General features: G+C 53.5%; 1 protein-coding gene across 2 annotated transcripts in view; it reads left to right on the forward strand.

Annotated features, from left to right (window-relative positions):
- The window catches only part of GRIK4 (glutamate ionotropic receptor kainate type subunit 4), a 415,182-nt gene that overhangs the window by 124,634 nt on the left and 277,679 nt on the right, over positions 1 to 12,869 (forward strand). For both annotated transcript variants that reach the window (XM_032359115.1, XM_032359116.1), the window contains exon 3: positions 167 to 298. In XM_032359115.1, the coding sequence (XP_032215006.1) occupies positions 217 to 298 (82 nt within the window). In that variant the 5' untranslated portion in view covers positions 167 to 216. The remainder of the gene's footprint in view (positions 1 to 166; positions 299 to 12,869) is intronic.

Below are 12,869 nucleotides of genomic sequence, written 5' to 3' on the forward strand. Positions count from 1 at the left end.
AAGGACCAAGGAGCTGGCCTAGAGCTGGCCTGGAGGTTTCCCTGCCAGTGGTTCTGCAGGGGATTGAGAGCCCTCCCCACGGGGCAGCTTTGGTCGCAGGGCTGGGTGGGTGGCTACCTGGCAGGGGCGTCAGACTCACCTGCTCCCTCCCGCCGCTCTCCCGCAGAGTTATGTCATGCCCAGACCAGCAGAGGGCTCCATGAGGATTTATAGAAGATGCCCCGCCTCTCGGCGCCTTTGGTGCTGCTTCCCGCGTGGCTAGTGATGGTCGCCTGCAGCCCGCACTCCTTGAGAATTGGTAAGTGGGGCAGCCCAGCTCTGGGGGATGCCCCCGCCTGGAGCCCGGGTGTTCGTGGGGGATATCTTGTGCGTTGTGCCCTCCCTGAGTTCAGCTGGGCTAGCGGTGGGGGTGGGCCGGGCTCACAGCTCCGATCCTGCTGGTGGTCAGTCTGTCCAGCCCCCTTGTGGGGAGAACAGAGACGCGGAGTCCCTGTTCCAGTTTGTGGCGGACTCGGCCTGGCACACGAAGGGTGAAGCAGGAGGGTGGGCATGACTGTGGGGATTTTAAATCCAGGGCTGGAGATTAGAGAAGAAATTACCTCTCCTGGTCTCTTATCAATCCAAGAAGGCTTCCTGGAGAGTGTGCCTCAGATCTAGTCAGGGAGAGCTCTCAGGGGCCCTGGCCGGCTGCTCGGCAGGGCCCTTGACATGGTGTGTCGGTTCTCCCTGGCCTGGTTCTAGAGAGGGAGGCAAGGCTACTGCAGTGGCCCACATTCTCCCCCTGGCCTTGCTGCTTGGGGACGCCCACTCTAGGGACAGGCAGGGGCTGTGCTGCTCCCTGTCCCAGCAGCAGCCCTGGTCCCGGAGCAAGGCCTTTCTCCCCTGGGAATACAGGAGTGCCTGGGAAGCCAGGTGCCTCTTCTTCCCCACGACGGCGTGAGCCTCATTCCCTATAGGCTCGGGCACTGCGAATATGGGTCATATGAAAACAGCCCTGACTGCAGGGACAAACAAGGAGAGTTTATGCCAGTGTGCACTGTGTGGTTGGTCCATCTGATGGCCCAGGACTGATGTAGGCTGTCATGGATTGGGGGATTGTGTATATATGGGGAACGGGGTCAGTGTGGACAGGTGGGTTGGGGTACAGCAGTGAGAAGCCCAGGTGGATGGGCTATTGGTCGTAAGAAGGCTGAGTTAACATCAGGACCCCTGGGGCAAGGTGAGACAAGAGCCCCAGAAGGACTCAAATCTAGGCAGCTTCTGCGGATAGGTACCCATGGGATGCCCCTCTTCCCAGACTGGGGTGGGGAGTGAGGGAAGTGGATACTGCCAATGAGGCAGGATCCTAGATCCTAGACCTGAACTTAAAAGTGTTAGAGGCTGATTGAGAAGGAAGGTATCTTGACGCCGAGTCCTAGGAGATTGGCTTTTAAGCCGCTTGCAACCAGGACTGGTCCAGAGTCCTAGAGGTTGGCCTGCTGGTGGTGGGCAGGAGGCCCCGGGGGGGCAGAGGCAGGCCAGCAGCCACGACCCGGGCTAGGCCCGCACCGTGGGCCAGAAGCCAAGCTGCAGGTCTCCGGGCTGCCCCGTGTGGACTCTTGGGCCCACTTCTCCATGCATATGCAACAGTGGCTGATTGGAATCAGAAATGCAGACAGGTGACTTAGTTCTTCCCTTCTCACTGCCCTCAGCTCGCCACTCTGCATGCTTTAAAGCAAGGAATTAAAAACAAAATCTTCCCTCCCTCTCCCCATTCGTTTTTACCGAACTTCAAAACCTAATTTAATTCTGCTTAGGAGCAATGCAAAACGGTTCGTATCCTTAAGATGCTTAATTTATAAGATGCCTACAGTTATTCAGCGTTTGCTGCGAGGTTTTCTCCCCCTCTAAATGAGCGGATAAAGCGGTAACCCATCAATTTCCATTTGTCGCTAATGGGAAGCGGAAAGGGATTGAGCCAGAAACGGCAGCGCCTCACGGCCTTGGCTCTCCTGACACCGGTTCTCCAGGAGGGGAACAGAAAGTGGAGCTGACAGATCCTTCTCTTGGCTGCGACGCTGACAACGGAGGGCTTCAAAGGGACCCCTCCTGCTCCCGCACCCACTCCTGGAGCATTGCTTGTCCAGTGCTGTCAAGATGCTGTTGGCCCTCTGTTTTGGTTCACGCCAGGCCACTTTCAGCCCATCTCCAGCCAGGCGCCCTGCTGGCTGGCAAGGTCAAACCGGGCCTCCTCTCACACAGAGGCCAGGAAGCAGAGTGAAGCCAACAAAGGGACAGAAAAGAAAGGCAAAACCAAAAGCCTGCAATGCCGGGACCCGTTTCCCCCGTCTCCTTGGTTATCCTGGGAGCCAGGAGGTTTTTCAAGTCTCCTGAACCTAATGAACAGAAAGGTGCTAATTACTGTGGGCTCCAGAGGGGATCTGGAGTGGGGCGGGGAGGGGAGGAGAAGTAGGTCAAGAAAACAAGTAGCTGAGCTTGGCAGCAGGCAGCCTTGAGCAGAACGGGCCGGACCGATGCTGGTGGGGCTGGCGTCTCCCGCGGCCCCCAGAGGCGCACGGGAAAGGGAGGGGTGTGGTTCCCCTTGCCCCTTCCCAAGGGTCACTTCTCCCTGCATTTGGTGCTTTCGGGGTTCCTCCCAAACTCCTCAGCCTCAGGAGAGATAGCGGAGAGAGTGAGGCTGCAGAAAGGATGAGAATCCCAGAGATGAACTGCCCCGCCTGCTCTGTCCTCAGCCCTGCTCTGTCCTCAGCCCTGCTCTGTCCTCAGCCCTGCTCTGTCCTCAGCCCTGCTCCATCCTCAGCCCTGCTCCTCCACCGGTGACAGTATGGATGTTTGCAAAGAGACGGCCGAACCCATTACGCTGCCCGGGCACTGCTGTTTTTCATTCAAGTGAGGTGCGGGGCGGGAGATCCAGCCAAATTGTCTATTACGGTGCCCGGTGTTTACCCCCCGAATGAGGTTTTGGGTAAGAGAAAGGGATTTTATTTATGACCGTGAGGCTGCCCGCATAAATTCCCCAAACTCTCACACATATGTCAGCCCCCTTCAGTCATCCGTCTTCTGAAAATGTCTTTTGATTTTGCTTCTGTCCCTCTGGGTTCTCTGAGTGATGACTGTGGGAGCCACAAGTTAATAAATGCTCAGAAGGGGACCCCACCCCATCTCTCCCGCCCTCTAGTACTTGGAGGGACTGTCGTCTTCTCTTAGAGCGATGAAGGATTCTGAAGATCCCATTCTCCAAGCCGCTCATTTCACATGTGGGGAAGGAGGCCCCAAGGGGATGTCGCAAGTAGGTGGCCGGGCTGGTGGCAGCCCACGCTAGAGCCACTAGTCATTGACCGCTCTTGCCCTGCTCGCTTGGCCGCCCACCTGCGGGCTCACCGGCCACTGGGAAGGAGATTGGCCACCCGCGGTATTGTCTCTGGTGCTTTTCTTCCACCCATTCCTGACATTAGCAAATGTTACCTTTGCCCCGAACACATGAAGTACTCAGTAAGTATTTGTCAGCTTTCTAGACTGCCTCCCGTTACTCGTTCCTTGGCCCCCGTTTCAGCCCCCGTGAACTACTTACTGTTACCCAAATAGACCAGGAGGCTTTGCTCTGGGCTTTCCCCTCCTCCCTCCCATGCGGGGGAGCTGCTCTCCCCATTCTGACTTCTCTTCCTGGAAAACTGCTCCCACGGCGCGTCTGCTTCCTCTTCACCCCCCGCCCCTCCTCTTCTCAGAAAACTCCTACCGCAGCTACCCCTTCTCCCCCTCCCTCTCCTCCTCTTCCTCCCCTATCACTATTCTCCCAAGCTTCAATGGCTTCCACTGCAAAGTCCTTTCTCATGATCTCCCTGTCCGTCCCGGGGAGAAATCATCTTTTTCCTGCCATGTTTCCCATTCCCTGGTACTTAACACCTGTTCCAGCACCTGCTGGGTCATGCTCTACTTATCACCAGACTGTGAACTCCAAGGGCAACTGGCCACCGGACACACTCCACGTATGTGAACGGATTGCTCAGATTCAGTCACTGGGTGTGTGGACAGATCCGCGGCCCCTTGCAAGACCAGGTTCCCCAAGAACACATTCAGTATCTTTGTTTTAACATACGGTCCTCTGGTCTTGCGTATGCTTAAAGGGGTAGACTGACTGCTGGAAGGGGAAGACAAAGGAGGAAAAGGAGGAGAAAATGTGCTCGGTCTTCTCTGGAACACATAACAAGAATGGGCTGAGGCTCTTCATTGGGTTCTGATGCTGGCTGTGACAGTAGATGCAGTGAGTCAACTACCCATTTACCAGTGCCCTCGACAGGTGTTTGTTGAGTACTCTGTGCCGAGCACTGAGGACTTGGAGGCGCGGTAATAATCACCAGAGCCCCTCCCACTCAAAAAGGCCTTCCTCTCCCCCACGACCCAGGCTTCGTAGTTCACGTATATCCGGCAATGTCCATGGCAGAATTAACCACCTGATGTTTAAGATGAAGACAGGAAGCCTTGGGGAGTTGAAAGATCACACAAGGTCGTGTAGATACTGAAATTGGAATCTGTCTCCAAAGCTGTCTCTTTCTACCCTGGGCCACCGCAGCTGTACACCTGGAGACATAAGGGCGATCCCATTATCAGAACACACATGTAAACGACACCGTGTTCTACCCAGTAAAGGAATTGACAGAGGGAGTCTTGGCCTTATGTCCTCTCCAGCTCTCCGTGGATTCTTTTACCTGCAAATCATTTCCCAAGGGCACAGAGAAAGTCCATCTGACCAACGGGGAAACTGAGGCCTGGGGATTTGAGAGGCTTGCTCATGGGGCACAGAAGTCCCGATGGGCTTGGGGCTCAGGAGACACATGAGCAGGTTATGGGAGCAGTTGTGTCTCTCTCAAGTTCAGAGTTTCCTGGCTGGTAAAGCAGCAGGAACCTGGATTTATTTGACGCTCTGCCTTACTAGGACACCCATGCACTTTACAACTACCATTTTTTACTTGGTTGGTTTCCCCCAGTGAGTTCCAAGTCCTGTACAGAGAACATTAAACATAGAATATTCAAATGTTATAAAGATGGAGATAATAAGAGAACTGGGGGAGGTAAGAGGGAAGAATTAAAAACACCATTTTTTTCATTCTCTTCTGCTGTGTATTAAATATATCTGACACACCGAGATCCAAATATACCAGCAGAATTCTGTGTCTTGCAAAGAAAGGATTCACCATGGGTTGTTTTTTTTGTTTTTGTTTTTTTTGAGGAGTGGGTTCCCCTCAATAATCTTACCACATGATGTGATTTATGGAATTTTGATGGGCACGTAACTTGTCATCTCTCTTCCAAACTGAGTCATGCAGGTAGGCAATCAATTGGTCTTTCATATTAGTGACAAATAGAAATTGATGACTTTCTCCTTCATCTGTCATCTAGAGAGGGAATATGGAAAGATTTCTGGGACACAGATCTCTCCCCTGCTGAACACCTTAGGGGATCTGTGTCTGTCTTTATGATGTCTGTATTCCTGGGTCTAACCCAGTGCCTGCCTCAGAGTCGTGCCCACCTAATGTTTGCTAGATGTGTGACCTGATGGCACGGTTTTGAAGGTGGAGCTTGACCGGTCCGTTTTTGGATGTCTCTCTCCCCAGAAATCGGTCAATGCTCAAAAACACCAAACAGTGTCATTTAACGATAAATGAGCAACATACGTAATTAAAAGAGTAGATATTTTACCGAAAAATCAAGACGTCTATGTGTGTGTCTATAAGCATGTGTGCCTGCGCCAGGCTGTCTCACCCTGCTCCCCCACCACGTCTGCTGCCACACCTGTAGTCGGGGGGAGGGAGGTCAGCTGTGTTTAGGTAGGCAACCGGGCCAGGGTGCTGTGCAGAGTCCCTCGGCCCATGATGTCATCATCTGCCTTCACCTGCAGCTTGCCTTCTTCCAAGAGTGCTACACAGGATGCTTTCATGAAGTCTGAATTCTCTCTCCACCTTCCCAGAGCCCATCGGTGCAGTATGACTTCAGGCTGTAGTCTTTTCTGCTGAGATGTGAGGATTGAGTTTGGTCTGGGTGGGTTTCATGTTACTGATAAAACTGGGGGGTCCCCATTAGGTGAAGTAAGCCAGCAAAGGGCCCCTCCTGCAATGCCACAGCTCCTGACTCCCAGCCATCTGGAGAGTTCTGTGCCATGGTTTGTGGTATGTAATGCGTTCTCACACCTGTGTTAGCTCAATTTCCCCAGCAACCTGCAAGGCAGGTGGGAGTGAGCCCATCTAATGGAGGAAGGTCCTGAGGTTCACAGAGGTTGTGACCTGCCCAAGCTTCTCCAAGGGAGGAGGGGAGCAGGCATGTCCCAGGTGGGTTAGCAGAGGAGCTCTGGGAAGCAGAGTTGGGGCACAGCTAAGGTGGCGGGGTCCTGAATAGCCTGTTGGCGGTACGTTCTTGCTCGGTGGAACTGAAAGCCACTGGAGGCCTGTACACCGTCACCAAGACCTGAAATCTGGCTGAGCTAAAGAGAATAGGCAAGTAATGGTAGCAAATGTGCTGTTTTCTTAAACAGATCGTGAAGGATCTTTGGGAGAAAGCTGGGAAAGGTCCCAGAAGTAGGGATATCAGAGCCAAGGAATGGGGCTCTTGTTCTGTAACTAAAAGTTCTATTTTAGAGAATAGAGCTGATTTTCAGATGAGTTTTGGTGTGTGGCTGCCTGGGTTCCCTTGTGTTAGAATGGCCTGGTTTCCCTTGGGCTCTCATTTTGCCCCTCTGCACGTGCCTGAGAGGAGCTGCTGCTCTGGTGGGTGAAGCCCAGCCTGGCAGAGACGCACCTGGTCTGGGAGAACAGCCATGACCGTATCACGTCAGACTTTTGGAAACTTGTCTTCAGCTCTGTGAGATGGTTTACAAAAGTCTTGAAATGGGGAGTGACTGGTTAGCAAGCTCTATTTTCTTCCCCCTGTGGTGGTTTCAGGTATGTGTGGGGACGGTGGAAATTATAGAGAGAAATTGGGCTGAGAAGTCAAAAACTGTCCATCAGGCAGACGGGATCAGCCATTCTGGGGACAGAGGCTCCCACAGCTGGAGGTGGCCACAGGGGTGGGACAAGGATTTCAGCCTCAAAGCCGGGGGTTGGACATGTTACCTCGAAGGCCACTTTGAACCTGGGATTCTGTGGAAGCATACTTTGGTCTGTGTTCATATGTCCATAGGGAGACATTTCATTATCCTTGTGTCCTCATTAACGACCATCAATAAGGGCTTAGAATGGAGGCAGCCATCTGCTTAACTTAAGCCCTGACCCCATCTGGCCCCAGATGCTTGGACAGGGCAGATAAGACAAGATAGCCCTCCTGATCCTTTCTCCTTAGTCAGTGTAGACCTGTCTGCGTGTTTCCCTTCTTCTTGCGGCCACGGGTCGGGGAGCTGGAGAATCATGGGGGGATGGTGGGAGCTGCTGAGTGTGTGTGAGCTGAGTGTCCGAGTGCCCGTGGGATACACGTGTGTGCGTCGGCAGAGCCCCCACATCCCCCTCACAGCCTTGCAGCTTGGCTCCAGGAACGACAGCAGTCGCGCTTTCTCTCTCTGGTCTCTGCAGGAGTAGACACACATTCTGTGTCAACTTGATGGGGCCTGGGCCACGGCTGCAGGGGAGCCCTGGGTATCAGGAGGCTGTAGACACCTGTGAGACTGCTCAAGTGTACTGCTGTGTCTCCCTGTGGGTTTCTTTCCATCGAGCTGAGTCATGGCGCCCAGCTGTCACGGCGGCTGGGTTGGTGGGGCCCATTTGAGCTCACATTGATGAGGAGGGCTGTGGAGAGGGAAGGGAGCCCAGACTGGCGTGGGTAGCGGGTGCTCAGCTTGCACCTCTGTTGGCATGCCTGGGGAGACCGTGCTGGTCTCAGGAGGCACCACAGCCCTTGATGGGGGCTCTTTCACCACAACTCCTGATGGGGGTTGAGATTCTCTCTGTTAGCATGACCCTTCTCAGAGGAGAGGGTCTGAAGTCCATTCTGAAACTCTACCCCAGGGGCAGACATTAGCCACATCCCCTCAGCTCCTCTCCCTCCCTCCCTCCATGTGTTGGGGTTGAGTGGCCATTTGTGGTGGGCCATGAGAGGGTGCCTCAGTGTCCCCTCCTCCTGGCCTTTTCCACCCAGACCCTCCCAGATGTCTGTGGCTATTCCAAACTGATGGGTGCATGGAGGGCAAGAGGAAAAGGGAATCAGATGTGTTCTGGGTAGCACTGGGGTTGGCTCTGGAAGGCTCTGGCATTGTGTGGGGTTGATGCCAGAGCAGGAACTCTAACCAGACTGCCTAGGTTTGCATCTGAGCTCCACTCTTTATTGTGAGGTTGTATGACCTTGGGCAAGCACTTAATATCTTGGTGTTTTAATTTCTTTATCCATTAACATGGGATAAGAGCGGTCCCCAGCTCAGGCTCTCATGAGAGTTCAATAATTGACCCCAGAGACAGTCCTTCGAGCTGCATCAGGTGTGCAGCAAGTGCCGGGACAGTGACAGCTGGGATGACGAAGAGGACTTTGGGGCCACCCTGTCTCCATCCGGCAGCTGTCCCCTGCCCGGGCCCCTGCCCTTCTGCACTCCTCCAGCAAATGCTATCTTTCCCCTTTTTCTAAAGCCTGCTTTAAATTCATCTTTTTCTGGGCGCTGGGACTCCGCACCTGGTTGGGAAACTCTTGCTTCCAGAATTTTCCGGGGCAAGTCATGCGCATGCTCATATGTGCACTGCACTGTGTTCACTGACGAGCACCCACCTCTCCCTTGTTTGAACTCCATCTAGCCCAGGAGCCTAAGAGCTTTTGAGAGACGGAAGTCTGTCTTCTCCACCCTCGAGGGGCACTTTGCACACTGCGGTGCTGGTCCCAGGGCCTGGCTAAGGGATGCAAAGGGTCTCCCATCTTAAAACGTCCCCAGCCTCACATCTGTCTTCAGCTAACGTCCCATGTCTCTCCTCCCCTTTACACAGAAACTCTGCAAGAGAATTACCAACTCAAAGCTGTCTGCATCCCCTGTCTTCTCACCCTCTCCGTGCGGCTTCCTCCCGTCCTAACATCATCCCCACCAGGATGCCCGCCGGACCGCATCCGGTTGTCGGTCCCGAGGCCTCATCTCACTGGCATTGATGTAGCCTCTCACTCCCTCTCCCTGGAAACATTTCTTGCTCTTGGCTTCCGGTCACGCTCCATCTTGGTTCTTGCGCTTCTCGCCGGCTACTCCCTCCCAGCGTCCTCTGCTGATTCCTTCTTGTCTCCCTGACCTCTGGATAGGGATGTGCCCCAGGCTTCGCTGCTGACACACCTCTCTCCTCACCCGCCCCTAGTGATCTCCCTCGGTCTCGGGGCTTTACGTGCGTCTGGCTTCTGTCTTCTCAGCTCCCGCCCCGACCTCTCCCGCAACGCCAGACTCCTGCGCCGACTCACCATCCCCACGTGGATGTCTGAGAGAAACTCAGACTTGGCATACCCAAAGTCAAGGTTTGGATGTTTCCCTCCAGCCTGCCGCTCCTCCTTTCTCCCCCATTCCACACACTGGAATATGCTACCCCCTCTTTTCTGACTTAGGCGCCAACCTTTGGAGTCACGCTGCATCCTCTCTTTCTCTGACATCCTGTATCTTTTCCACCAGAAAATTCTCTCCAACTATACCCAGAGACCAGCCACTTCTTAGCACTTCTCTCTTGCTTTCCTGTTCTAAGACTGTATCATCTCGCACTTGGGTTACCACAAAGCCTTTCTCCTGGTTTCTCTGCTTCCTGCTCGCCTGGTCACTTTCATTTATCAAAATGGCAGCAAGAAATGATTATTTCAAAATGTCAGTTGCACCATGTCAGTGCACCTCCCCAGCGCCTTCTCAGCCCAGAGTCGAAGAAAACAGCCACAGTGTCCCATGGGACTCTTCATGGTCTGCCCCACTGTTGGGTTACTTTTCCAGTTCCTCTCTAACCGGGTGACTCTTGTTCACCCACACCAACCGCGACCCCAGTAATCCCCTGCCTTTTTCTCCAACGAGGCAAGGACGCGCTCACCTCAGGGCTTTTGCACCTGCTGTGCTCTCTGCCTAACACATGCTCCACCGAGATCCCTGCCTGGTCCATGCCGTCACCCCCTGCAGGCCATGCCCTGCCCCACAACAACCCCCCCCCCCCTTACTTGCTTGATTTTTTTCCTTAGCACTTATGGCCACCTGGCAAACCAGTCCTGGTTGTTTCTGTGTCCTCCCATCAGGGAAAGCTCTTTGTTTTCTTCCCTACTGTTTCTCCAGCACATCAACAGTGCTTGGTGTATAGAAAGTACTTGCTGAATAGCTAGCGGACAAATGAATGATGCGGCCCCAGGGAGGGTCCCAAAGGAGCGTCCCATACGCCTGCCGTTCAATGGCAGAGACGATGATGGTCTCCCCGGACGCAGAAGCGGTTTTGAACAGGTGTTCCTTGTTAGGGACAGTGCAGCAGCCCTGCTGGCTCCCTGTCCTGCGTTCTCCCGTTCCTGCAGCCAACTCCAGGTCCTGGGGCCAACCTCAGTCTCATTCTGAGGAAGCCCAAGCCAGCAGTTAATGACTCAGCATCGGAGTGAATCTTGGCTGCTGGTCTTCCTTCGTCCCCCTCAGATGCAAACACCTGGCCGTTGACTTCTAATCACCCCCACCTGGGTTGCCGCTGCAGTGCCCAAGATTCTGTCTCATTGGCAAGTCTGAGACCTCACTCTGGCATTCAGCAGTGCCCAGGCTCCCCTGGGCCTCTATGGTCAGGCCTTGCTCGTCTGTCTTCTGAGAGCCCGGGGGCCAGCTGCGACCCTGCCGCCTGCTTCTGGCTCTTTCCTGCAGCCTCCTTTGCTGGCCAGGGTACCTGTCTGTTGTCTGCCAGCAGATGTTCCCAGTGCTGTACTCCGCCTGTCAACAGTCCTGATGGTGGGAGGGACCCCGATCTAACCCATTCCGCTTTGAAGACTGACTGTTGGTCTTTTCTTTCTGTTGAGCCCAAGTCTGTGTGTCCGTCTGTGTCTTCTACTTCCTGTCCCAGCCCTGCCTGTGGCTCAGGAGCATTCAGAGCGGGTGTCTGCTCTTCCCAGTGATGGCACCGCTGGGCTCCAAGACACTGTTCACAGCTCCTGGTATCTCCTTTCTTCCAGAGATCCATCATCACTGCCTTCATTCCTTCCTTCTCAGCATCCTGGTCACCCTCCTCCAAATGGGTTTTCTCTTTTCTTCTTTTTCCAGAGTATGCAACCCCCAGATCAGAGGCAATTGGAAGCAGTTAAGGCCCTCCCCTTAACTGCTTCCAATTGAACACAAGCTCCTGCTCCGGCTCCAAGCCCCTTGTTGGACCCACTCCCACCGAGCCCTGGCTGACCACTCTAGAGGTTAAGGAAAGCCCATCCAGGTCCCACCTCTGCCTGTGAAATGCTCCCCACTCCCCCTACCCCCCCGGCTCTTCACAGGCTGGGCTTTGCTCCCAGCCCCCAGAGTCAATGCTCCTATTGGAGGGCCTGCAGTAGGATGTCCTAGGGTCACCTGCGCAAAGACACCTGTGTTAAAGAGCCCAGGGCTGGAGCTCCACGATGTTGCGACCCCTGTGGTGTCTTCCCAGATGTGCTTTTCCCCATCCTTTCTAGTATGGGTCTTTTAAGCAGGGAGTGACACAGGCAGGGCAGGGAATGCCACTTGGCTAGCAATGCTCGTAAATTCCCCCTAGTGGCTGGGATCTGACAACATGAGACTTTGAGCTTTCAGCTCATAAATGAAAGAACAGGGATTTTCCCGGAGATGACAGAAAAGGGAAGCACACAGCCCGGGGGCCCTCAGCAGGAAGCTGTGCTAAGGACTTGGCCCAGAGTGACAGCAGCTGCTGGTCTGTGTGAGAGTCGATTTGCTTAGGGTGGCCCCCAAACCTCTGGGCAGCCACCCTGGGGTCTCAGGCCAACAGACCCGGCAAGGGGGCGAGCTGTGCGAAGGCCATCTGTAAGGAATGCTGCTTGTACTTTCTGGAGCCCTCGGGGTTTCTGAACCCAAGGGGACTCTTACCTGGAAACGGTGGTTGATACGACTTTCCCCTTCAGAGCCAATTTGGACGCCAAGAATGTCCAAGGAATTAAGGTTGTTAAGTGGATGTAAGTAGCATTGGTGGAGATGAGTCAAAGTATCTGTGATCCCTCCTATTGGAGCTCTCCTTATCCTTAATTAGCTCCTTCCTCATGGGCCCAGAGAGCATCGGCTTGAGCAGGACAGGTGGGCCAGGCTCTCTGGGAGGGCTGCCACTGTTGGTTTGTGGTTCCAGCCTGGGGCAGGAGGCTCCCCCTTGGGTCACGAGCCAGCGCCTCTCTTGGATTAAAAATCCATAGGTACGAATCTCCCTTACTGGCTATATTCCTTTAGGCAAATTACTGAGCCTTTCTTGCACTCAATTTCCCATCTGTCCACTGGAGATAGCAGTGTACTGTGGGAGGTTACTGTATTAACTGAGAGGAGGTACGTAAAATACATGGTGTGTGCATCTAGTAATATTTAATAAACAGTAGTTCATTTCCTTTTGTTCCTTAAAAAAATAGTAATACATTCTATAAAAAAAGCAACAATTTGCTCGACATCGGGGCCAGCATAATTTTTGGATGTTGTCATAGGGTAGTGGAATGGGGCTGGGCTTTATTGACAAGCAGTGTTGGAACTGAATTACGGTTTCAGCATGTGACCCTGGACAAATTACTTGGCGCCTGTTTTCTCCTATAAAAGGGGAGTGATATTACTTACCCTGGGTGATTGTTGAGGTTTACGTGTGATAACTTATGCAAAATAGCTAGCATGGTGCCTGATAATTTATAGGTCAATAAATAATAGTTATCAGTAGTTCTATTAATTATTATTACCACAGTTAATAATCATAATTATTATTACT

Source organism: Mustela erminea, chromosome 9, assembly GCF_009829155.1.
Source record: "Mustela erminea isolate mMusErm1 chromosome 9, mMusErm1.Pri, whole genome shotgun sequence".
NCBI classification, from domain to species: domain Eukaryota; kingdom Metazoa; phylum Chordata; class Mammalia; order Carnivora; family Mustelidae; genus Mustela; species Mustela erminea.